The sequence below is a fragment of the Sceloporus occidentalis genome, unplaced genomic scaffold (genome assembly GCF_023333645.1).
Source record: "Sceloporus occidentalis isolate IW3139 unplaced genomic scaffold, rSceOcc1.0.p SCAF_4, whole genome shotgun sequence".
Lineage (NCBI taxonomy): Eukaryota > Metazoa > Chordata > Lepidosauria > Squamata > Phrynosomatidae > Sceloporus > Sceloporus occidentalis.
In genome coordinates, this window is record NW_028316984.1 from 133874734 (window position 1) to 133898219 (window position 23486).

At 40.8% G+C, this 23486-nt stretch overlaps 1 protein-coding gene across 4 annotated transcripts in view; it reads left to right on the forward strand.

Annotated features, from left to right (window-relative positions):
• LOC149314640 (diacylglycerol kinase zeta-like) overlaps nt 1-23486 on the forward strand; it is a 134146-nt gene that overhangs the window by 103851 nt on the left and 6809 nt on the right. For 3 of the 4 annotated variants that reach the window (XM_089521533.1, XM_089521534.1, XM_089521531.1), the window contains 11 exons: nt 539-639; nt 1197-1276; nt 4102-4146; nt 4435-4504; nt 11865-11905; nt 12884-13065; nt 13650-13681; nt 16688-16731; nt 18106-18226; nt 19491-19527; nt 21392-21491. In XM_089521533.1, the coding sequence (XP_089377659.1) occupies nt 539-639; nt 1197-1276; nt 4102-4146; nt 4435-4504; nt 11865-11905; nt 12884-13065; nt 13650-13681; nt 16688-16731; nt 18106-18226; nt 19491-19527; nt 21392-21491 (853 nt within the window). The remainder of the gene's footprint in view (nt 1-538; nt 640-1196; nt 1277-4101; nt 4147-4434; nt 4505-11864; nt 11906-12883; nt 13066-13649; nt 13682-16687; nt 16732-18105; nt 18227-19490; nt 19528-21391; nt 21492-23486) is intronic. The other variant, XM_089521532.1, reaches the window with a different exon arrangement.

Genomic DNA, 23486 nt, shown 5'->3' on the forward strand with positions numbered 1-23486 from the left:
TTCAGTTCTACGCAATTATGGAATCTCTTTGTTGACTGTATTGTCCGTGAGACTTCATGCCATTGTTACATGATAGAAGAAAATTCTCAAAACAGCCAGAAACCATAACTCTCTTTCCTTTGGCCTGTGTGCATTTTAAGTATAGAATGGTAATGAGACTGGTGCTGAGAAAACAGCCCAGAAAGCCAGAGTAGTGAAATGGACATATTGATGTCCTCTCTGTGTCTGTTTCCCCTCTGCTTTTTCAAGGGCAGCCTGCAGCATGCTAACTTCACTGCTAAAGAATGCATGCCAAAGCAAGGAAACTTTCTTCTAGATTTCACCTTAAAAATTGCACATGTCCCTCTGTGGGAGTGGTTCTTGTCCACAAGCAAGATATTAGTTTAATAATATTAATCACTATTTTTAACAGGGAGCATTTTTAGATTTTCTTTCAGTTCATAGGTTTTTCTCCCCCTCTTTCCAACCTACAACAGTGTCATTTCCCTTTCAGTGGTTCAGTCTTAATTATTCCACAATATTTCCTTCCTACTTGCAGTCAGCAGCCAGTTCCAGAACGGTTGAGAATCCGCGTAAGCCGAATTGGCATGCACGACTATGAGGCACTTCATTATGACAAGGAGAAGCTCAAGGAGGCCTGTAAGTAGTTGGCATTTAAAGCCAGACTGTTGAGACCTTTAAGGGTAAAGCAGCCTAAAGGAACTTCTGGAACTTGGCGCTATCAATGTATAGTTATGTTCATTTGATTAGAACAAGGCAGTGTTACACAGTTAGAAACAAGATATCTTTTGACCTTCTGCTACCATATTCTGCTTGTTCAAATTTGCTTAACCTAATTTGTTTGATGATTTGATAAATGATAGTATCCAGTGAAGCAGTGCCTTGTGTGAAAGAGGCCTTATCAGTACTGTACATAAGAAACTAATACATCTATGGGAAAAGCCGTATACTCTAGCTTTTTATTCCTGGTGTGTTAGATTTCCATATGTACAGAGAGCTTCTCCAGGGAGTGCTTTCAAACAGCCTGTTTCTCATGTGTATTGTTAGATGGTGCAGTCTTTAACAGCACTATATTGTATATGTGGCCTGCATACATGAATTACCTCCTAATGTCTGCTCAGTAAATATTTGGGAGGGTGGGTTTTTGTGAATTTAGTTAGCAGGCTAAATGATGTTTCCTGATTTCACTTTTTTAGCTGTGCCTTTAGGAATCATTGTTGTGCCAGGAGACAGTGACCTAGAACTGTGTCGGACACACATTGAGAGGCTTCAGGAGGTAAGATACTACAAAAACTTCTAGCAGAAAAAGGGGGTGCAGCCTTGGCACAACTTCAGTGCTCTTAAATTGGCAAATTGCTAAAACACTCTTAGGGCTCAAACAGATTGCCCTTTTGTACCGCCATCTGGATGGCTTTGGAGTGTGGCGTTTATACGCCACATGTCCTGAAGCTTCCCTGGCCGCTTTCACATAGGTGGCTTCAATGCAGAGCGTTTTAAAGCTGGCTTCTAGCTGTGATGGGGCTTTTTCGGCCAGGGATAAAGTGGATGGGGCCACAGCATGTTTCACTGCAGCCCCAATCCATGTTCGGAAGGGGTGGCTTCAAGCCACCCCTTCCACCAGTATGTTTCATCTCTTACTTATATAGCTTACATAGCTATCATCACACATGGAGATGTTAATATCTGAATGAACAGCAGTACTATTCTCTACTCCCAACTCTAAGCAAACAGAACAATTGTTTAGTTATTTCTCTTTGTTTAGATTCTGTGTCCAGATTACCCTCTATCTGTTCCCACAGATGTGTTGGGCTATAATGCCCATCATGTCCAGCCAGCATCCTTTAGCTCAGTGGTCCCCAAACTGTGATCTTTAAGAGATTTTGGACTTCAGAATCCCATACTATTGGCCAACATTTAGATAATGGGAGCTTTAGATAATGGGAGCTACAGTTCAGCACATTGCAAGAGAACCTTGTTGGGGAAAATAGTCTAACCTTTTGAGTTGATAAACCATAAATAAAGTAGAACAGAATAGCTGTAAACCTAATGGTTTTTCAAAATGGGACTACAAAAGAAACATAAATGTAAGAAAGCCAGACAATATATGCACTATAGATTAGAAGAAAGGAAAATACAGTGTTTTTTTAAAGACTCTGGCTGGAACTAATTAAACTGGTTGAAAAGAGGAGTATGGATATCCACAATAAGTTGCTTTTGAAGGTTTAATCTCAGAAGGAATTTTGGAAAGGAAAATAAGTTCAAATTCATTCCTACGTTGCTTTATATGCCCAAAGAATTAGTCCAAATATAACAAAAGATTCATTCCACAAATCTGGAGAAAATTTTAATATTTTAGTATTTACTGTTTTATTTACATAGATTCTTATTCTGTTAGAATCCAGAATCCTATATTGTACTGCTTCCAGTTTTTTTAAAAAGATTCTGCCTTGTTATGCATAAAGAATACATGAAATTCCTTTTCACTGGGAAACCTGCTGGCTTCTTCCACTGTCCCCACAGAATTAATGCTTGGATGGAGCCACTCTCAAGAACAGGGATGGTCAAAGTACAGCCTATGTGCTGCTGTTTTTGTGAGCCCCAAAGATTCCCTTGAAACCCAAACCTATCCCCAGATTTCTCCAAACTTAGTTTTTAACAACAACTTAGTTTTTAACAATAACTCTGATTCCCAAAGCTTGCAGAGTTCACAGCTGGCCACTTTGCTTCAGTTGTCTTCCATAGGTTTTTGCCCTTTATCTACTTTATTGCAAGACAGAAAGTGACCAATTATAATAATAATAAATAATAATAAATTTTATTTATATACCGCCCTGTGGCGAACCAATCCGGGCGGTTTACAACATTAAAATAACATACAGCATAAAAACAATATATTTCCCTCCCCCTTTAAAAAGTTATTAAACAACATATCTAATTTAAAACCACAATAACTAGTTAAAATAACAATAAATTAAGCAAAATAATACCAACCAATAAACCACTGCAACTTCAGTTCTAAAGAAAAGGAGGCTTTGGAGACAATTATCTCATGAGGGGCACAAATCATGTGCATCTAAATCAGATAAGGGGAGACTAAAAACAGGATAAAATGGCTAATCACCACTTCAAGGTACACTAGAGGCCATTTTGGTTTTTTCAAAAATTGTGACAACAATTGGGAATGAAGTGTGCATGGAAGAAAACAGATGGTGTGAACCACAAGAGAGCAGTGTATCTTATCAAACTCTAGAATTGTTGTTGTTGTTGTTGCTGTTAATGTTATTAAGGTTTATTTATATAGTGCCATAAATTTGCATGGCACTTTACAGCATACAGGCATCATCAGAACAACATATAACCTGCCAATGGCATACAATCTAAAAGTAATAAAATATAAAACTATACAAATTTAAACATGTTATGCAATTAAAATACAGAACTGTAAAAACAGATAATACATATAGTAAAATCTAAACCATAAACATTATTAAACTAGCGTACTGAATGCTTCCCAGAACAAGAAAGTCTTTAATCTGGATTTAAAGCTAGATAGAGAAGAGATAGTCTGCAGATGTTTAGGGAGGCGCTTCCAGGAGTATGGTGTGGCAAGTGAAAAAGGACGAACCCAACCAAGGATGAAGAAACCCTAGAATTTCCCCACACTGGCTCTGTAGCTGAACTACAAAGGCAATTAGATAGTTGTACAGTTTTTTTAAGCCTTCCACTTCTCCCTTTTAATGACATTTCCGATTCACTCCTTCACTATCAGCCAGGGGACAGAGCAATAGTATTCGGAATGGAAGAGCCCTGAATTCCACAAGGTATATTTTAGCCATAGGTCAATTATTGGAAACAACCATGATTAAATTGATCCGACTAGGAAGGCTGGCCTAGCCTGGTACACTGGGTGGGGGTTGGACTGCAGTAGCGCATGGTTTTTTATCATGTGATTTCAATGTTTCTTGTTCCTTCTTTAAAATCCCTTTGTTGCACTTGGGACTATTAGCTTTCAATGGGTGCATTTGGAGCTCGCAGCAGATACCTATGGGAGAGATGCAGCTGCATCATAACTCAGCTAACCAAACTCCTCCCTTTCCACAGGATTTCCCTCTATGTCCTTCTACTGTTCAGAGCCTATTTCCTCAGGTGTGTATCTTCTGCCTTTCTCTTTTGTCAGGATCCTCCCCCCATTTCTCTTGACTCTGCCTTGCATGATAAGCTTGCATCAGTATCTGTCCAGTAACATTCGGTACATCTGTTTTGAGTGTTATCCATGTGGTATAGCTCTGTGCCTGCCTATTTCTGTCAACATTCATATATTAACTGCAGCTGAGCTACTTGTACAGGAACAAACCAGAAGATATTTTTTGCAAATGAGTTGTCCATTGAAAAGGATTTTATAGGCTTGATTCTTTTTTACTTATTTTGATGCAGGAAGGGGATGGAGCCAAGCCAAAGACACTATCATGCCAGAAGCTGTCCCCCAAGTGGTGTTTCTTGGACTGTGAGTACATTTTTGTATATAGATGTGCATGTATTGTGGTTGTATAAATATACACTAGCTTTTAGAGATTAGAAATTTTACATTTTTGGACTTTAGCTTCCACAATCTTTCAGCTAGTACAGCCACTGAGCTTACAGGACCATCCCAACTGTGGCTGATCAATGGGAGGGACAGACCTCATCCAGCTGTTGTGCTCAGTACCTATGCCTCAAGTAGGCTTGCTTCTATTTGGCCTATTTGAATTTCAGTTGGTTATAAAATAGGCTCCTTATATCATTGAAGTGCCTTATGTTGGAAGTACAGCTAAAGTAGGGGTGAAGAAGGTGCAGTCTGCTGGTCACATGTAACCTCTGAACCCACTTTTGAAGCCTCTTCCCAAGTCCCCCCAAACCCCTTGAACTCACAATATATTTTTAAAGTGTGACTCTCAGGTAGAAATACCCCAAAATCATACCCAAATCCCCCCAGAACTTCATATCCCCTCTCAAATACTTTCTTTCCTCTCTGTTCTCTTTCAAAATGGCAATAGGTAGTGGTGTAATGTCATTTCTGGTAGCCATTTTCAAAGAGAAACAGAAGGCAAACAATATATTTTGACATACCTTGATGGGGGTGTAGCTCATGGTGCTATTGGAAGAAGAAAATCCCCTCCCCCAAAAAAACCCACCAGTAAAATTTTAGTTGAAATAGTCTGGCTGCTTCATCTGGTTTATTTTTTCTTTTGCATAAAACATGCATTGTTAAAAAGGCTTTCAAATTATCTCTTAATTTCACTGTTTGTATGTCATTCATAATTGACACTGAACACTAATAATTGGTCTGGAAGGGGATACTTGGCCTGTGAACAGTATATATTTGAGTTAATAAAGTGTTAAGGAAAAAGCAGCATGGGACATACAGTGAATGAAATAAAACATGTATGTGAGAGTCAGGGTGACTCGGCAGAAGCAATTAGGAGCCACACAGGTGTATAAGGTAATGGAATTAACAAGTCCTAAATGCCAAGGACAGAAATGTAAAGTGGATAATTGAACACACCTGAGAATTGTTAAGTGGTCAAGGCTGAGATGATGAAATCATTAATTGTGGATTGAACCAAGAAAACCAATGAGAGTGGATGTACACGCCCACTGGGTGGAAACAGACAACAGTGGGTGGTATTTTGCAATGACTATAATAATGGCTATGAATCCCAATGTATTTTGTGGGTAGTAGTGGGTAGTAGTGAGGAGTTGTATTGGATAGTTTTGGAGCTGTATATAGTAGAATAAAGTAGATCTTTTATATAAGACTACTGAGTTGTCTGGTGTCTTGGGTGAAGATACAAGAGCCAGCAGGATCCTGAAGAAGTGTGAAGACTTCTGTGGAAGCAAGAGTGAGAAGGCTTGGAGAGTTTGTCAGGGTCTTCAGCCTATTCTCTGTAACTCTGCTGCTTTAGAGCAAAGCTTTAACCACTGGCCAAAACTGGTCAGCGCCGGTGCGTAACAAGGTGGTGAGTTCGAGCCAGAGGTGAAGAGATTTACAACTCCCATCATCCCTGACATAAAGGTCTGTGCCATGTCTTGCCATTTCTCTGTTCTGGACTGAATCCTCGTTCAGCCTTAAAAATCCTGCTATTATTCAGCAGATGGCGATGTAGGAAAAGGTGTGAGGAAAAACCGTCTGATCCAGCCTCAGTTCCTGGGATCAGTGAATATGCTTACATTCAGTATTACCTTTGTACATCAAATTCAATTACCACTTTGGCCCTGGCAGCGTAATGAGACAAGGAGAAGGAAGAGTGACTGGTTTTGTTTTGGACTTTTCCCTTGCTGGGCCTGTGATCCAACCAGCTGTGTTTTTGCAAAAACTTCCCAAATGCTCTGCAGGGCAGCAGGGGCTTGTTTACAAACATGGCTTTGTTCCAACCCCTTTCTCAGCCCCTGTTTTCCCTTCCTCTGCCCCCCACCTGAAGGGCTGATGCTGTGTTCCTAAAGGCTTCCAAGCCACACATTTTACTTTTACTAGCACATTTTTCCCCCTGCCGTTTCTCAATTTTGGTTTGATCAAGACTCTGAAACTCTCCCACAGGCTGGGACAATAGGGGCTTTTGTGCCCCTGTAGCAATGTTGGAATGAGTTCCCAAACACACAGGGAGCAGCTTGTATGGCCTACTGGGCCTGTTTGCTGCACTTGAGCCACAAATACAGCAACAAGCCTCCATCCACTGTGGGTACTGCAAGTCTCAACAAGAAGACCTTTGAGGCTTAATAGATGGGAAGAACACCTGTTGCAGTGGGCTCTAATAGTAACACAGGAATATCCTGGGTCCCTTTCACATTACATAGTTTTAGCACTATAATTCCACTTTAGCTGTCCTGGGTGGATCCTCTGGAATCCTGGGGTTTGTAGTTTGGTGGCTGATGATTTCCAGTTGTCTCTCCCTAGACAGCAAATCCCCGGATTCCATAGGTTGAAACCATGACAGTAAAAGTAGAATCGTAGCAATATGATTCTATGGTGTGGTGGTGGTGAAAGGACTCCCAAAGAGAGCAGAAAATTAAAGTAAATAGGCCAAAATCAAGCCAGGGATTAAGTTAGTTGTGGTAGGGAGTGATTTTACCTCAAACCTCTACAGTACTTAAGATGCTGGAGAATTCCAAAATCTGTATTATGGCAATACTTTTATTAATCAAAGAAGACACCAAAAAACCTGACTTGATTAGTTGATAAAGATACTACCACAACATGAAATTAGGAAATTTTTTGTACTGACAAGATGGCTGTCTCTACTTTTCATATGGTCTGGAGCAGTAATTCTCAAACATTTTATCCTTCTGACCCCCTTTACATCTACATGTGGATGCCCCCCTCCCCCGCATGATGTAGTGCATGAATACAACTATTTTCTTTAGTGTGTGTATTTTTGAATACATTCACATGTATTCATGTTTTAATGTTTTAAGGGAAATAACTCTCCTCCTTCTCTCTCAGGGAGAGGCTGGAAGCACCCTCCTTGCCTTTTCTCTTCCACTCCAGGACAGAATAGGTTTGGGAAGAGAAGAGGGGAATCAGGGCCTATAAGTCTCTTAAACAACTCTTGGCCCTGCCCAGGGGTCTTGCCCCCCACTTTAAGAACCACTGGTCCAGAGAGTGTTCTGCCTACTTCTTCTAGGCAGCTCTTTTCACAGACACGAGTCTCCATCAGTCTCCTGTCCCCAACTGCTTTTTTAAAAGAAGACTGTCCTTCCTCCTTTCAGCCCAGTTCTCTAGAAATTGTGTGGTGCTGACACTGCATCACTGTCAACTACTAAACTGTTAACTTTCACTTCATCTCATCCCTGAGGCTCCAGAATAAGAGGAAATCACTCTTCCAAATGCACATCATTATCTGTGATCTCTGATCCAAAGGATGTGAAATTATCAATACAGAGAAAGGGTGAATGTTTGGTTATGGGATCCCACTGAGTGGAGGCAATCTCCTCATTGCCCACATATGAGAAGAGTGTTCCCAGATATGGCTGTTGCAGATTATTTTCTTCTTTTTTGCCAGTTTCCCAGCAGCATGTTCCAAATTGAGGAAAATGTGTCAATGGCAAAGGCTGGAGTGGCATTCAAGGGCAACACAGCCTCATTAAAATGGTTGAATTACTGGCCTTCATCAACAGTTCTGTGGCTGTAAATCTCTCCCCAGGACAGGATAAACGAGGCTCTTTCAGTCCTCTAATCTGCTCTGGCCTGTGTCATGGACACCCCTCCCCCCTCCCACGATTTCTGCTCTATTCTACTCTATTCCCAAGGAAAATTCCCCAGTCTTTATAGGACCCAGCCATAGCAACCTCAGATTTACCCTTAGCCTTGTGGAAATCAAAGTTGATAACAAAAGCCCCCATAATGCAAAAAAGATCCTTGAACATGAGCCCTAGTCCTTTACCCCACACCCAATTTATGACATCAGTAACATTTCGGTCATAATCACACAGTCTCTGTGTATGCAATGAAAGTGTGAATGGCTTTGTCTTGATGGGTACAGCTTTATTATATTTGCCTCTATAAAGTTATGCAACTCAAAACCTTTCATGTACCCTAAGAGTGCTTTTCTGTAAAGTAGGAGAGTGCCATCCATCATCGTTAGACAGAGAACCAAAGCAACAGGTGACTTAGCATGATTCCTCAGATCACAGAGAAGCTCTCTCAGGAAGAGGATGGCCACCACCATGGCTGGTATTGTTTTCATACTCCATCTGCCATAGCCTGGGGTGACTTCAAGCTGGAGTCTTCTAAAACAGTGGGGAGTCAGAGCACCCTTAGACTGTTCCAGTTGGATAGTAGCACAAGGTTATCCCCACGGGCACACTGACATGCAAGTACACCCATTCTGTGTGTAGGTTTCCTTCATGAAACCATAATTAGGCATAGGAATACTTGTGATTGTGTACAGATAATCCCATGTGATTCAGAAATATGCACATACATACAGATTTTTTATTCTTGTTTTGTGCTTTTAAATTTTGTTGCATGCTGCCACTGGGGAGTTTCCCTAAAAGCCTCTTTAATTAATAAATACTACAACAGACTGAGAGCAGTTATTTCCTGCTGTATCAGTAGCACTTTTTGGAAGTTTCAGTTGCAAAGCCTAGTGAATTCTCTCCATTTTGTTATGGGGTGTCTGTGATTTCTGTGAAGGGAATGCAGTGCTGCTAAGAGCTACTGAAACCCAGATGTCTCTAGATTGGCATTCCTCTTGGAAAAGATTATAGGCTCCACTGGTTGACAATGGAAATGCTTGTAGAAAGCAGTTTGGGTGCTGCTTGCCTTTAGTATCTGTCAAAAACATTTTGAAACCAAAGTGGAAATCTTATTTATCTTCACATGAATATAGAGAGGTGACTTTGGAATACACTTTTCAACAGTCTGTTTAGATATGTGACTCCCACCTGCTTCACATGCAGATCTAGAGTCTAGGAAATGTTCATATGTCCTGAATCTGAGTTTAGCAGCTTATGGGTATAGCAAGAGTTTTAAGGGTTACCTGGTACAAACTTTTTAACAAGTGTGAATGGGATTCAATGGAAAGTGCTCAGGAAAGTGTTTTTACTCCCCTCCCTATTCATCCAGAAGCAATAGATGGTTAATGTACAAGCAGGACATACAATAAAGTTTTGCAGTGTGGGATACAAAATCAGTATTGGCTTCTTCAGTGATAATTTATTTAATTCCTCCTCACCTCTAGCTTGTTTTTCCTTCCAAGAAATACTTTGTATGCTAGGCCCACCAAACATGTACAGTCTTTATACTGCTGTTTTATATTTGTGGGTTGTCTTATTTGTGATTGTAACCCGCCTCGATCCTGTAGGAGAGGTGGGCTATAAATAAATTTGTTGTTGTTTGTAAAATCTCTGATTGATGGTTTCTGAGGACTGTTGTTTTTGTGTGCCTTCAAGTTGTTTGGGACTTATGGCTACCCTAACACAACCCTATCATGGTTTTTTCTTGGCGTGTTTCTTTAGGGGTTTGCCATTGCCATCCTCTGAGGCTAAGAGTATGACTTGCTCAAGGTCACCAGTAGGTTTTCAGGCAAAGAATACTCAAAAGTAGTTTTGCCATTATTACCTAGAAAATATATTTTGCCAGTACTGGTGGCAACCTTACTTATTTACCAAATCCATATCAGTTATATTAAGTGGCTTCTATTGTAACAGTGTGGAACACTGTCATGGTAGCTTTCAAACCCTGGATTATTGCATTGCAAAGTTCATACACCTACAATTCTGCAAGCAGATCACCCAGATGAACAGGAAGCCTCAGAACAGCTGCAAAGTAGCTTTGGAAAGATCTTCTCTGCTACAGCATCCCCAACAAATAAGTCTGCATTTCTGATGTCACAAAGAAATGCTGTGAGAGTAGACAACCCTGGTCTTTCCATTTGTTGTTTGCCTTTCTTTTTATTGTTTGTTCTCACTTGTATGCCTGCCTGCCTGCCTACCTGCTGGCTTCTCTTTATAAATATACTTTGTTTGGTTTACTTGATACCTAACCTTTGAGCTCTTTGAAAGGATGCCTTGCCAGATGAACAGTTTATAGCTCAGTATTCATTTGTTACTCTCTCTCAAGGTAGCATTTTCTGTTCTAAAAGTAAATCAGCTGCATTTGGGAAGATTGCCTCCTTCCTAGCTATTGTGTTCACTGCTCTTGCCAGGGTTTTTTGGAATGCACTTTGTATGAAGATTGCATGTGTTAAGTCATGGTTAGCCAACTTGCAGTATAGGTACCACGGATAAAAGGAATTGGAGGGTCTAGAATTGGCTGTGGCATGGACCTCCATTCCTGGCCAGCCCCTCCATTGCTGCTTGCTCTTCTGCATGTTAGGCAAGAGGTAGAACCACTTCAGGGCATTTGGTAAGGCTGTGTATTTGTGGGTGCACTGGAGTTTCATGTTTCTACCAATATGTATTTGACTTTCTACACTTTGACATTGAGATTATAAGACTAAAGGCAGGGCTTTATTAAAATCTTTGAACACTTTATAACAGATGCCACTAGTAGTAATACTAGCAGCAATAAAATGTTTATAATGCTCCCCAGAAAATTTGACTACCACTGTTCACTGAAGCCTGTGGCATCACTTGTGATAACTGTTTTTCTTTTGCTATCAGCTTCTCCCCCTCCCTAGAGCCAGCATGGCTTTTTTCCTGGGGACAAATTTGAAAAGACCCATAGCTTCTCTTTGGATTATGTATGAGCACTGAATTTTGTCATGTAAGATGTTTCAGGTTTTGTTTTGTATATGGTTGGGTGGGGTTGGCATGGAGAACCAACTAATAAAGTGGCAATTTGTACATCTGAGGGTGACACCAACAGCATCATAACTGAGTTCAGGTGCAGAGCTTAGAAAAAATACTTTTTTGGATTACAAGAACCCATTGCCCATGATTACTGGGGAATTCTGGGAGTTGTATTCAAAAAAGGAATTTTCCTAAGCTCTATTTAGATTGCAATAGTCATCTATGCCACTTTAGAATCTTTTGTTGTTGTCATGCATCTCTTACACTTGGATGTGTAGTCACAAAGTAGATGTCACTTCCATTGCATGGTGGCTTCCTCTATATTTGGCTCTAATGACACAGATCTTTCTGTAGTTGTCTACAATACGGTGCTCTGAACCTAGGAAAGTCTGTACTTGAAATCTTCCTTCAACTGTATTCCTAGATATCTCTGGGCCTGCCTCTACATTCTCTGCCTCGATCCTGCCTTTACAATATGTGGAAGATGGAGGCCTTTGTCACAGGGTCGTAAGGATTACTGAAATAATGTATGTGAGGTGTTTTGAATTCTGAGGCACTGTATAAATACTAAGTGCTCTGTTGTCTTTCTCTTGCAGCAACAACAGCAGATCGTTTTTATCGAATAGACCGTGCCCAGGTGAGATCCAATTTCTTTTGCATAGTCTGTGGTTGTTTGTATGTTCCCTGTGGCATACTGCCACCATCTTGGTTTTCATTTCCTTTAAAATGTCTCAAGCCCTTTGATTACATTTATTGAACAAACGGATTCAGTCCTGAGGTCAGGTCTATTTGTTTCCTGCAGTCAAAAGCTCTTAGATATTTTTGATAATCCTTTTCCTTTTATTATACTTGATTCATATGGGTGGAAGAAATATTTAGTACAACTTGTCACTGTGGGTCTAGAGGAAAATGCCATGGAAACTGGGAAGTTTACATGCATACATTTTAGGCCTACAGTAAAAGTAATCATTGTCTCCAGTGAAATCAAATAATTTTTTGTAGCAGTAGTATACTGAATTTGTAATAGTTCAGTGATTCAAGCTGCTTACAATTGTAAACAAGACATCTGGAGTTCAGTCTGTTTAAAAAAGAACAGAGTTCAAATTGTGCAATATGAAAAAAAAATAAGGGAACAGATACATAATCCTACATTATTACTTTTTGGGACTTTAATGTAGAATTTCTAATAGCCTGCTTGCTTTCTTTCTCCTGGGAATGATTCTCCTGAGAGTGTAATATACAAGATGTCATGTAAGGAGAAGGGTTAAAACTGAAAAGTAGCATAATCCTCTATTTAGAATCTGCAATCAGATTTCCTCTTTTTGTTTTCTTTCTAAATTTATAGAGGATCCTCATACCTCCAGTCTTCCATTGTTACCACCACTGGAATTGAGATGTTGCTTTCTTAAAAGGAAAAACCAAGTTTTCTTAGGGTTTTGTTCAAGTGACGGAAGTTTCTGTTGCAGTCCACATAGCATCTTTCTGACTGTGCAGGTTCAAACTTTGCCTAATTTAGTAACCATTTAGTGTATCCTTCACCAATCTGGAAATGGAGGGCTGCAGTTTTAATATAAAGAAATTTTGTCCTTGAAATAATTGTCTCATATCATTTCAGGAACATCTTAATTATGTGACTGAGATCTCCCAGGATGAACTCTTTGTATTGGACCCAGAGCTGGTGCGCACCCAGACAGTGGGTACATCACCTGCTATGCCTGACCTTGTTGATGTGCCCTCAACACCCACAAGGCAACACATTACTCTCCCAGTTTCACCATCCACCACACCAGTCTCCAGGTGAGGCTGTCTGCTTGGGTCCTTGAGGTAAGAAAGACCAGGCAAGGTTGAGGAAAGGACCCCAAGGAAGAATTAGCTTAAGGATGAATGCAGGGTGGGGAATGAAAGTTAAATCTGCAGATTTTGACTATTTCTGTCATATCTGATCTCTGGGTAAATGCAAAGAAAGATATTTGGGGTATGAGAAGCTTTTCTCCCTTAGTATTTGTCTGATAGATGTTATAGATTATTAGTTCATCAGTTTTAATCTTCATGGGATGGAAGTAGACTGAGACATATGTGATTCCCAAATCGGATCATGTACCAAGCCCAGGGCTGCAAAGTGAGTAACATACTGACACAGGAAAGGGAGGCAGAAGTACACAGAGCTAGTATGGCAGAACAAAGTGACTGATATAACTAAACCAGGTAAGATCTGGATTCTCTTCTATTTTTCCTCTGCCTTTCCCCTGATCAAAGGGAATAGACATGTAGAGAAAGGAGTTAATGGCTGGGGTGGGAGTGGCATTGAGAAGATGGAGAGAGATAGTTGGACAAGGACCTAATCTCTTAGCTTTGAATCTCTATTTATTTTGTTTTTCCAGGTCAGAAATGGGAAGCAGCCATTCACTCAAAGGTGAGGCTTGTAACTCACAGAATGAGCTTCCAATGTAATTTCTCTAACTCCTGTTCAGGTCATGGTTATTAACTAGTTCTCTGTTTTTGTTTATGTTTCGTTTTTATGTCCTTCAGTTCCTCAATGTAATGCCATTTTATGGTCTGTAAAATCTAAGAACTTGTTTGTTTGTTTGTTTGTTTTTCTATTGCATGATGCATCTTCATGTGTGGGTGTGCAGATTTAAGACAGGCAACCTGACATATACATCTTTACATTAATCTGGGGACATTTATGTAATGCCTGAAGAAAGTTAAATGTGCTATGTTATAATTTAATTACTGCTGGAATAGATCCAGATGGGTTGAGTTGGTCATAACAATTGCTATCCGCTGGACAGACTAACTTTTGGGGATATAGTGGCCATTTTTGTAATGCAGCCCAGATAATTTTACATTTTCAAGCCCACAGGGTATTTGGGGTTCTCACTGGATGATTCAGAGAACTGACATCAAAATTTGCTGATATTATCCTTGGAGGTAGAAAACATCAGTCAGTATTTATAGTAAAGCACAATTTAATCTGCAGATAAATGGAAAGTAGGCCTATCACACTTGTGTTTGCATTACTACTGCTTATGACCATGCGGCCTCAAAAACGTACACTGGAATCAGACCAGGCTTGAAAAAAGGAGAGTTTTAGTACGGTTTGAGATGGAATTGACATTTAGCCTTGAGCGGATTACATCTGGATGTATTTCAGCTGCAGAGGCTCCGGGGAGAAGGAACAAGGCAGACTGGAGAGCTGCACAATGTACTGGCATGAAGGAGCATTGTAGCTTTGTGCCTTTCTCCATGCTGTGAAGTCACAGAGATGGGAAATCTCACACACCACATACATCCATGTTTTGGCCAACAACTTCCATTGGCTCAACCCAGCAGAGCCACTGATAAAGGATTACAAAAATTGTAAAGGGTTACAAAAATTGTAGTCCAAAACATCTGTGGTCCAAAGGTTTCCCACCCCCTTATTGGAAGAACAGAGTGCCTGTAAATGCACCAATCAGACAATTCCTTCCGGGGAGCAGCTGCAGAAATTACTAGCTGGGTGAGATATGACAGCCATTGGCTTAACATGGTGTCTTCTTCAGCTCATTTATAAAACCTGGCAGGAAATACCATAGCGGTGAAGGGTTAATCTCCCACCTGTAGGGTGCATGGATAGGGAGCAGAGCTAGACTCTGCCAGGCACCAGTGAAGTTTCCCAAAGGTATGCGCACAAGGTCAGGGGCCTCCCTTAGTTGAACAAATGGGAAGTGTTTTCTGGAGCTTGAACAGAGCTGAATTCCTGGAAGTGTGAGTGAGTCACTGACAAGAGGCATCCCCAACTACTGTTTCCATGGGGACACCTGCTTTATGCCTCCTCTGCTCACCCTTTCTGCTTTACCTCTTCATGTTGACCATTCATTGCCCTGTGTCTTAGAAACAGAGCTTAGAGAAGTTGTAGACTGCAGATTCTGGAATCTTCAGGACAACCACTGGCCATGAAGGCCTGGAAATTTTTGAAGTTGTAATCCAAAGAAGATTTTAAAAAAAAAAAAGCTCTGGTTTGAAATGATCCTGCCAGAGTTCTCATTTCTGCTTGAACTTTCCCCTCTTACCTTCTCTTTTGATTCCCTTCTTATTGCCCTTCTAGTTTTCTTTTGGGGTTTGTTTCTTTAATTCCCTACAGCTTTCCTCAGTTAGTCTTATAAAGCTGTGAACTTCCTTAAGCAGTTTTTCATCCTTTCCAGGCCCCCATTGCAACAGCTCATCAACAAAAACTTAGAAACAAAAGGATAAGGATAATACTTAACAACCTGAAATTCCACCAAAATAATACCCATTATATGAGTGTAGTATAAGCATGAAACCTAGCATTGTGTAGTGGTTTGAGTATTGGCTCAGCCATGTAAACCCACTGGGTGAGCTTGGGCAAGTCACACTCTCTCAGCCTCAGAGGATGGCAATGGCAGACCTCCCGCTAAGAAACTTGCCAAAAAAACCCCATGATAGGTTTGCCTTAAGGTCATCATAAGTAGGAAACAACTTGAAAGCATGCAATGACAACAGTATGTGCAGTAAGTATACATATAGTCCCGATGCCCATAATACAGTTTGTCAATAATACAAGAATCCAAACAGCAAAATAGAGCCACTACATGTTCAGCAAATGCTGGAATAATATTAATCATGCTGTCATCACACTAAGAATTTTAAAAATGTTTTGAATTAGTATGTTCCATTCTCAGTCTTCATCCTCCCAGACTCTGGACATACAAAATGTGAGCTGCAATCTAGAAAAATCCGGATGCCAAGGGCTAAAGTACTTTTACCTTTAATACATAGTACCACTGTATCTGGGATGAGGGTGAGGAATTCTTGCTGAAAAGTAAATATGGGGGACTGTTCTAGAACAGGACTCCAGCATGGGCTTTAAAATTTTCCCTTTATGTGTTCCTGATCTGCATGTGAAATCCCATTTCTACCATTTGCATCAGAGCAAATTATTTTTTTAATGTAAATTGTGTGTTGGGAGAAGGATTCTGGATTGGGACCAAAGATTAATACTCTGAACTCCTGTGCACTTGGGTTCCAATCTAAATCAACTCCTATGCATTTACATTTGAATAAGAAAAAATGGACAGGGATAGTGTATATTGTGGATTAAAAGTACCTCTTAGTTTTGATCCTTAGAACGTAAGGAGAACCATGCTAGAGAATGTTCTACAGCAGGAAAAAGTGCATTTATAGGTAAAAGTGCTCTCAACACATTATTGGGGAAATAAATTCACAGGGACTCTTCCTAGAGGTCTCTAGATTATGAGTGCTCACCTGTGTTTATTATCTAATCCCTATCCTCTTTTTAGCTAATAGTTAATGGCCCAGTTGCTGTCCTTTTAGCCTCTGTCCACGCTATTCTCCCACCACACTTTCTCCCTATCTCCTGCTTGATTTTGTAACCCTGACCTGTCTCTCTTCCTTGCAGATGATGCTTTGATAGATGCTGCCAAGAATAACAATTTCCAAAAGGTAACAGCTACTGCATGTTAAAAACACTAGCTGCAAAACTGGGGAGGATGCAATTACCTTTGCCACAGTGTTGTCACTTCTTTCCCTTCCCTTAGAGTTGTATACGGTGCTGTTAACTGGCTTTCCTTCTACGACCTCTTGGTGGTGCCAGCTGGCTTAGCCTGCTTTTTAGTGTTCACCATAGGATGACACATACACACTGCACCCCCAGTAGTTGAGGCTTTCTTTCAGGTATTACCCTCCAATAGATTCCTAGCAAGTTCACTACGTCGTAATAAGGGAGTGCAAGGACACCCTGGCAGCTTCACCAGGACTCTGCTTAGTTCTCCAGTCAGGCTATCTAGATGAGTTGTAAAGGATTTTTTTTCCTTGTTTGGATTTTTTATAGGTCAGTACTGTTTAGAATACTCTTACTTATAGAATCTGCATTTTACCATGCACCCATCCCACATCCATATGCATTACAGTTATGAATGGTATTGGCATAGGGTTACTTATCATGATGAAATCAGAAGCATGGCAATCTCATGATCTATACAGTATATGGTAATAGTGATCCCCACACACACAACTAGAAACGTGTGGAGGTGTCTTCTGTTTCCTGCTCAAGATAATTTAATATGTCAAGGAAATTTATTTTTTGAATGTTTTGTTTAAGACAGGGCAGGGGAGCTTGCTGGTGAGCTCCAATTCTTATCAACAGTAGTCAGTCATGTCATGATGAAAACAGCATTTCAACAGTACCTGGAATGCAAATAGTTTCCTACCCCTAGTTTAAGCAATAGCTTTGGCAATGATTGTTGCAAGAGAGAAAGAGACAACCATTAGATTTCTTTAATAATGCCTTGTTTAATGGTGGTGTGCCTGTTTTAATCCCATTGGGTACATTTATAGGACCAAATAACCAAGGAAGGATTTCAATGACTTTTCATTTGGTAATGCAATCACACTCCTTACAAATTGGTTAGTGTGCAGTTATGTAGTGCTATCTCTGCATCTCTCTTTGTTTATGGAACTGGGCTATTTCCATATCCCCATATGATGAGAAAATGTTTCTGCCGATAAGAGGGATCAGACATTTTAGAAGTCTGGTTCTGTGGTTGGAATTCCCTTTGTGGAGGAGGTGAGTTGTGCCTGACATCATTGTCTTCTCTATGTGGGGATATTGAAATGTTTCTTTTCTGGAAAAAACATTGTTAACTGTTTCTGCTTGATACAACATTCTGAGTGGTTGGTAATTGATTGGTTTCTTTATTGGACTGCTCTTGTTCTGGCTTTGTTTTTAACATTTCTATAAACATTTCTGTAAACACATTGTTAATATCATCCTCTAGAAGTCTGCATTATAGCTCAAGCTTTCCTATCATGTTGTAGTTCAAAGAACTGCACCAGGCTGGAAAGGACTTGATGGTGCGTGATCACACAGGCCAAACTGTCCTGCATCATGCAGTCAAATCTGGTAACAAGGAGATTGTCAAATACATAATTGAAAATGGTAAGTTTTAATTTAAAAAAGGTACAGAGTTCTTTCCTATTATGTTGGATTTGTGGGACAACGATGACCTAATGAGGAGCCAATGAAGGATTTAAATTAAACATTCACGAAGTTCATCAAGCAAATGTTAAGGAAGAATTAACACAGTGGACTCTGAAAATGCTGCATAGACTTGAACAAAATTGATACTACTTCAGCTTGAATCTTCTGTCTGTAAAATGGGATTGATTGTGCTTTGCCTTGCTATCACTAGTTAAATGGGGGGGGGGGGGGACTAAGCTATGTAGAAAATACTTTACCACATGGATGACCCTAGTTTCTGCATGCTTGAGCACTCATGCACGCAAATAAACTTCCAACTAGCAGGGTGGGGGAGGTGGTGGTATTAGAGTCCTTATTTTCTTCTTAGATGGGTTGTACTCAGAAGAGCTAACACAGACAACCTCTCATACACATCATTTTTCTGCCTGCTGAGTTTCATTCTTGCTAACCAGTAGCAGTCTTCTCCTATGCCATGCCATGCGAATCTTTGTACATATTGTAAAGGGGGTCATACCAAAAGTTTGGGTAATATTTGTTTTTACTCATAACGCCCAGAATCCTTCAACCACCAGTTCAGTGGCCACCCTACCATAGGTAGCCTGGGTTCCCACATCTCTACCCTAGGTTCTCCCTTCCCTGAATAGTTATAAATAAAAAAATAAAATAAAATAAAAAGATATTTTTATTCCTCTGAGACCAGAAAGTTGGCAGCAGTTGAGGTGGGGTGAATATAAAAACAGGGTGCTACATAATTTATAGCAAAGGAAATATTGGCCCCATACAAACAGGCCAAAATAAAGCTGCTTCAGGGCACTTTGGAGGTACGCTGTTTCAATTATGGATGCATACTAAGAGTCCAGAAGCTGCGTCAAAGCCACGATCCAGTCTTAAGGACTAAAGCACAGCTTGGGCACAGCTTCCAGACTCTTAGTACGTATGCATCATTGAAACAGCATACCTCCAAAGTTACCCGAAGCAGCTTTATTTTGGCCTGTCTGTATCAGGCCATTGAATGTTTCTTGTCACAGAAAAAGAGCCATAGGGTTAAATTTCATAGAAGTGTTTGATACTCCTAGAAAATGCAGAACTCTTCTATAGTGAGTATGCAGGAGGTATAGGGATGACACTATGCTTTCCATCTGTAGTAGAATGTATAAGAAGTGGCATGGCCCATGTCATGCGGTTTCATCTTACTACTCCACATTTGACTTTCTGTTTCCAGCTCCTGCAGAGATTTTGGACATAGCTGAAGAAGAGACGTAAGTTTCATTCTGTATGGTATTATTTATTATGAGCATAAGTGTCCTGAAGTAGGCAGAAGGCCAGCTTCTTCTCTCCATCACTGTTCTGTATGTGTTCTCCTCCCTTTGCTGGCAGTCATGTTTAATGAAATTAAATGATTTTTTTCAAAGCCAGAAGAGATCAGAAATTCATTTTTTGATCTTGAGAAAATGTGTACTGTTTTTTGCTTTTGTTTTGTTTTATTTGCTAAAGAGCCCCCATCCTCTAAGAGCCACAGGGTAGTCAGTTTCATCAGATTTTGCAACCACACCAAACCTTTTTTAAGCTCGGGCCTTTATTTTACCAAACCAGAAGTGAGTTCAGAACCAGAAGTGAGTCCAGGTCACTTAAAATAAGCTGGGTCTGCCTCAAAAGATGGTAAAACCATGACCTTGGCAGACACAAGGAGGGGAGGCCTTTTGAGGTTAAAAAAATGCCAGAGGGGACATGGATGGAAGTATAGTCCTGTCAGGCTCAGTGCAGAATATATGTGGTTTACACCTGTGCTAAAGTAGGACCGTGTTCCATGCTTTAATGGAGAATTGGGTCCCATTCTGGGAGAAAGGTGGTGTATATATGAAAATAAATAAATAAATAAAATAATTGCTCCTGGGTGCACCGAGAGCTATAATTTTCCATTTTTGAGCTAATCCCTCCCCATCCCAGGAATCCAGATAGGTCCAGGGGCTCAATAATTGACCAAAGATCACGTGGGCCAGGTGCTGCTCACCCATAGCTTTGCAGCCATCTAGTCCATATGAAACAGGATTTGTGGAAATGAAGTGTGTGCCTCATAAGCACATCTCCTTACAGCAGGGGTAGGCAACCTGCGGCCCGGTCCTGCTGCAGATTGCCGCCGGGGCCTTTGGCCTCTCACGCGCAGGGGCAAGGGGGGCAGTTGTCTATAGAAGCCTCAGAAACATGCATTTATATTATCATTTTTTAAAAAATCAGCAAAATTTTTTGCGTGTCCTCCACTTTTTTAAAAAATAGTGTCCACCATTTGAAAATTTTGTCCTACATTTGTCCCGGTTTATTTATTTATTTAATTATTTAATTATTTATTTTTTGGCTTTGGCCCCCCAGTTGTCTGAGGGACAGTAACCCGGCCCCCGGCTCAAAAAGGTTGCCTACCCCTGCCTTACAGGGTAAACTGAATACCACATATTCCTAGCCACAGTTACACTCCTAAGGAAGGTCACCATCCTGTAGTTCTTTGTATTATGCTGGATGGCACTAGGAGGGGAATGATAGAGACACTGATGTAAAAATTTAAAAGGCCCAGTACAGACTAGCACTTTGCGCTGGCCTGGGGCCAAAATTAGGGCTCAGTAGGGTGAAGCGTTCACACGCTCCCAAGTCCTCTTGGTCCGCCAACATGTACATGGGGCTTACTATGATGATGTGCCTTATATGCTTCTGGCGCCTCTGTAGCAGCAGGATCATTGCTACAACGTGTGGTTACCATGGCAATGATCCGGGGCAGAAAGGGGTGGTGTCTCACCACCCCTTTCTGCCCATCTGTACAGTTCCAAAATCTTCTTCTAGCTCAATGTTCCTGTTTGTCTTCCTCACCTCAGTAGTCCAAGTTTCTGTTTTCTTCCCCAAGAGAGGAAGATAATGAAAGATAATGGCTTTGCTTGGGATATCAGAGGAAAGTCTTTCCACTCAGCCTTTTTTCAGTTATATGCATACTTTTCTGACATATTGAACCCATGAATGTATACATTAATGTCTGTGCTGTGAAGTGGTTCCAGGCCCCTGCAGGAGTTTCATATATCTTTTCAAGAAGATGTTTCATAAGGTGTTCACTGTGGTCCTTCTTTGTAATCTTATTTCTAGTGGTGAGACCAGTTTGCACCTGGCTGCAGCCCTTCGCCAGCGCACCATCTGCCATTACATTGTAGAAGCTGGGGCGTCACTGATGAAAACTGACCTGCAGGTAAGAGCCTTGTTTGTAGAAAGGGAATGCTGAGAATAGCCATTTAGGAGTCAGCAGATAGTGTTTCTTAGTTCTTCTAGCAGGAATGAGGAACCTTCAGTCCCAAGCAGCAACAGCATGTGGAGATTCTTAATCCAATAAAAAGATTCTTCTACTGTTATTTCCTCGGTACTCAGAATATGAGGCAGACAAGGAAGCTGTTTCATGGAACTGAGCTTTGGTTTTGCAACTCAGGAGGTTGTTCCATGGAACTGACCTCTGATTTACAGCTTGCTTTTCCATGGACATGAACTTTGGTCTGCAATTTGGGGAACTGTTTAATGGAACTGAGTTCTAATTTGCAGCCTAGGAAACTGTTTTGTGGAATTAAGCTTAGATCTATAACCTGGGAACATGCTGCATGAAATTTCACTCTGATGTGTAGTCCAGGAAACTATTGGACTATGGCTTATTGCTACGTTGACATATATCCCACCCACTGATGGACTGTGGCTTTCTAGGATCTTTCCAAACTGGAGTTTGACTCCTAAGCCTATTTCTAAATTCAAGACAGACAACCCCTATATCAACAATAATCCATACATAAAGTATTAGAGAAAAGTTTGACCCCAATTGACCACTGTTAGATTTCTTGCATAGGAAGCCTCCCCCCGACTGGGAAAACTTGAATATGAAAAAATTCACCATAATTTGCAAACCAAATTGTTGCAGTCTAATCTTTTTTGGGGGGGGGAGGGGGAATCAGAGTAAGGAAACATGGCTTGAATTTTTTATACAATGGAAGAGTCAGGAAAAAACTTGCAGATGTTAAGTTAGGACACTTACCTGTAAAATGAGAAACAAAAAAACTGTGTGTAGGTCTTCTGGAGTCATCTGTAGCATTTGACCCAAGAGCTTTTCAATGCGTTAAATGTACCTCATGCTGCTGCTGCTGCTGTTACTGTTTGTTTGTTTGTTTGTTTGTTTGTTTGTTTGTTTGTTTGTTTTTTCCAGCAGCCAGACTGTCTCATTTCCCCTCATCCCCACTCTCCAAAGTCACTGCAAGGGCAGTCTCAGTAAAGACTTTTCCCTCCTAACTGCAGACTTTCATGTGTTTTGTATGCTATACTACTCAGGGGAAAACATCAAAATTAGTACAGTGGTACCCCGGGATACGAATTGACCGCGTTACGAAATTTCCGGGGTACGAAAAAGTTAGATTTAAAAAAACTGTTCCGGGTAACGAAAGATTTTTCGGGTTACGAAATTAATTTCGGCGCGTTTCGGCGCGAAATTCAAATCGGAAGCGCGGCTAGCGGCTTTCCAGCGGCTTTCCAGCGCCTTTTCGGGTTGCGAAATGTATCGGGTTACGAACGGCGCCGCGGAACGAATTAATTTCGTAACGTGAGGTAGCACTGTACTCAGTAGAATGGTCTCCTGTCACCTTATGTGAATGGTGTTCCCTTTACTATCAGAATGTTACAGCATTTTGGCATATGGTGGTTGCAATGCAATTAGGTTTGTGTACCAGTAGAGGTTTGGAGGAGAATTTGAGGTTATACTTTTATAATAAGGTTCCTAGATCCTAGTCAGCGCAGTGGAGAAAGAAATATGCATTCTACATCCAGTTGAAATGGGAATAACCCAGCCGTGCTGCCTGCTGTTTGTTGTGACCTGAAGCTGAGCTGTAGGATTATCAAATGAGGATGCATCATGTCATGTTGCCAAAGACCCGCTGGGGCGAGTGATTTCACCTGACCAATGCTGAAGCTAATGGAGCAATAAAAGCATTGGAGCATTTCAGACAAGTAATAAAATCCTTTGCCAACTGCCTGGACAGGTTTTATAGCCAATTCTTGGCTGCTCCTTTGCTCCCCTAACCCTGTTACCAATGCCTCTGATGCTGTGACAAGACCAAAGCAAAACTAGATATAGCTGCATATGGAGTGAGTAACCCTGGAACTAGAAAATGACCCAGGTGAGAAGAGGATTGAGGATTATGAATATGGACAGCTT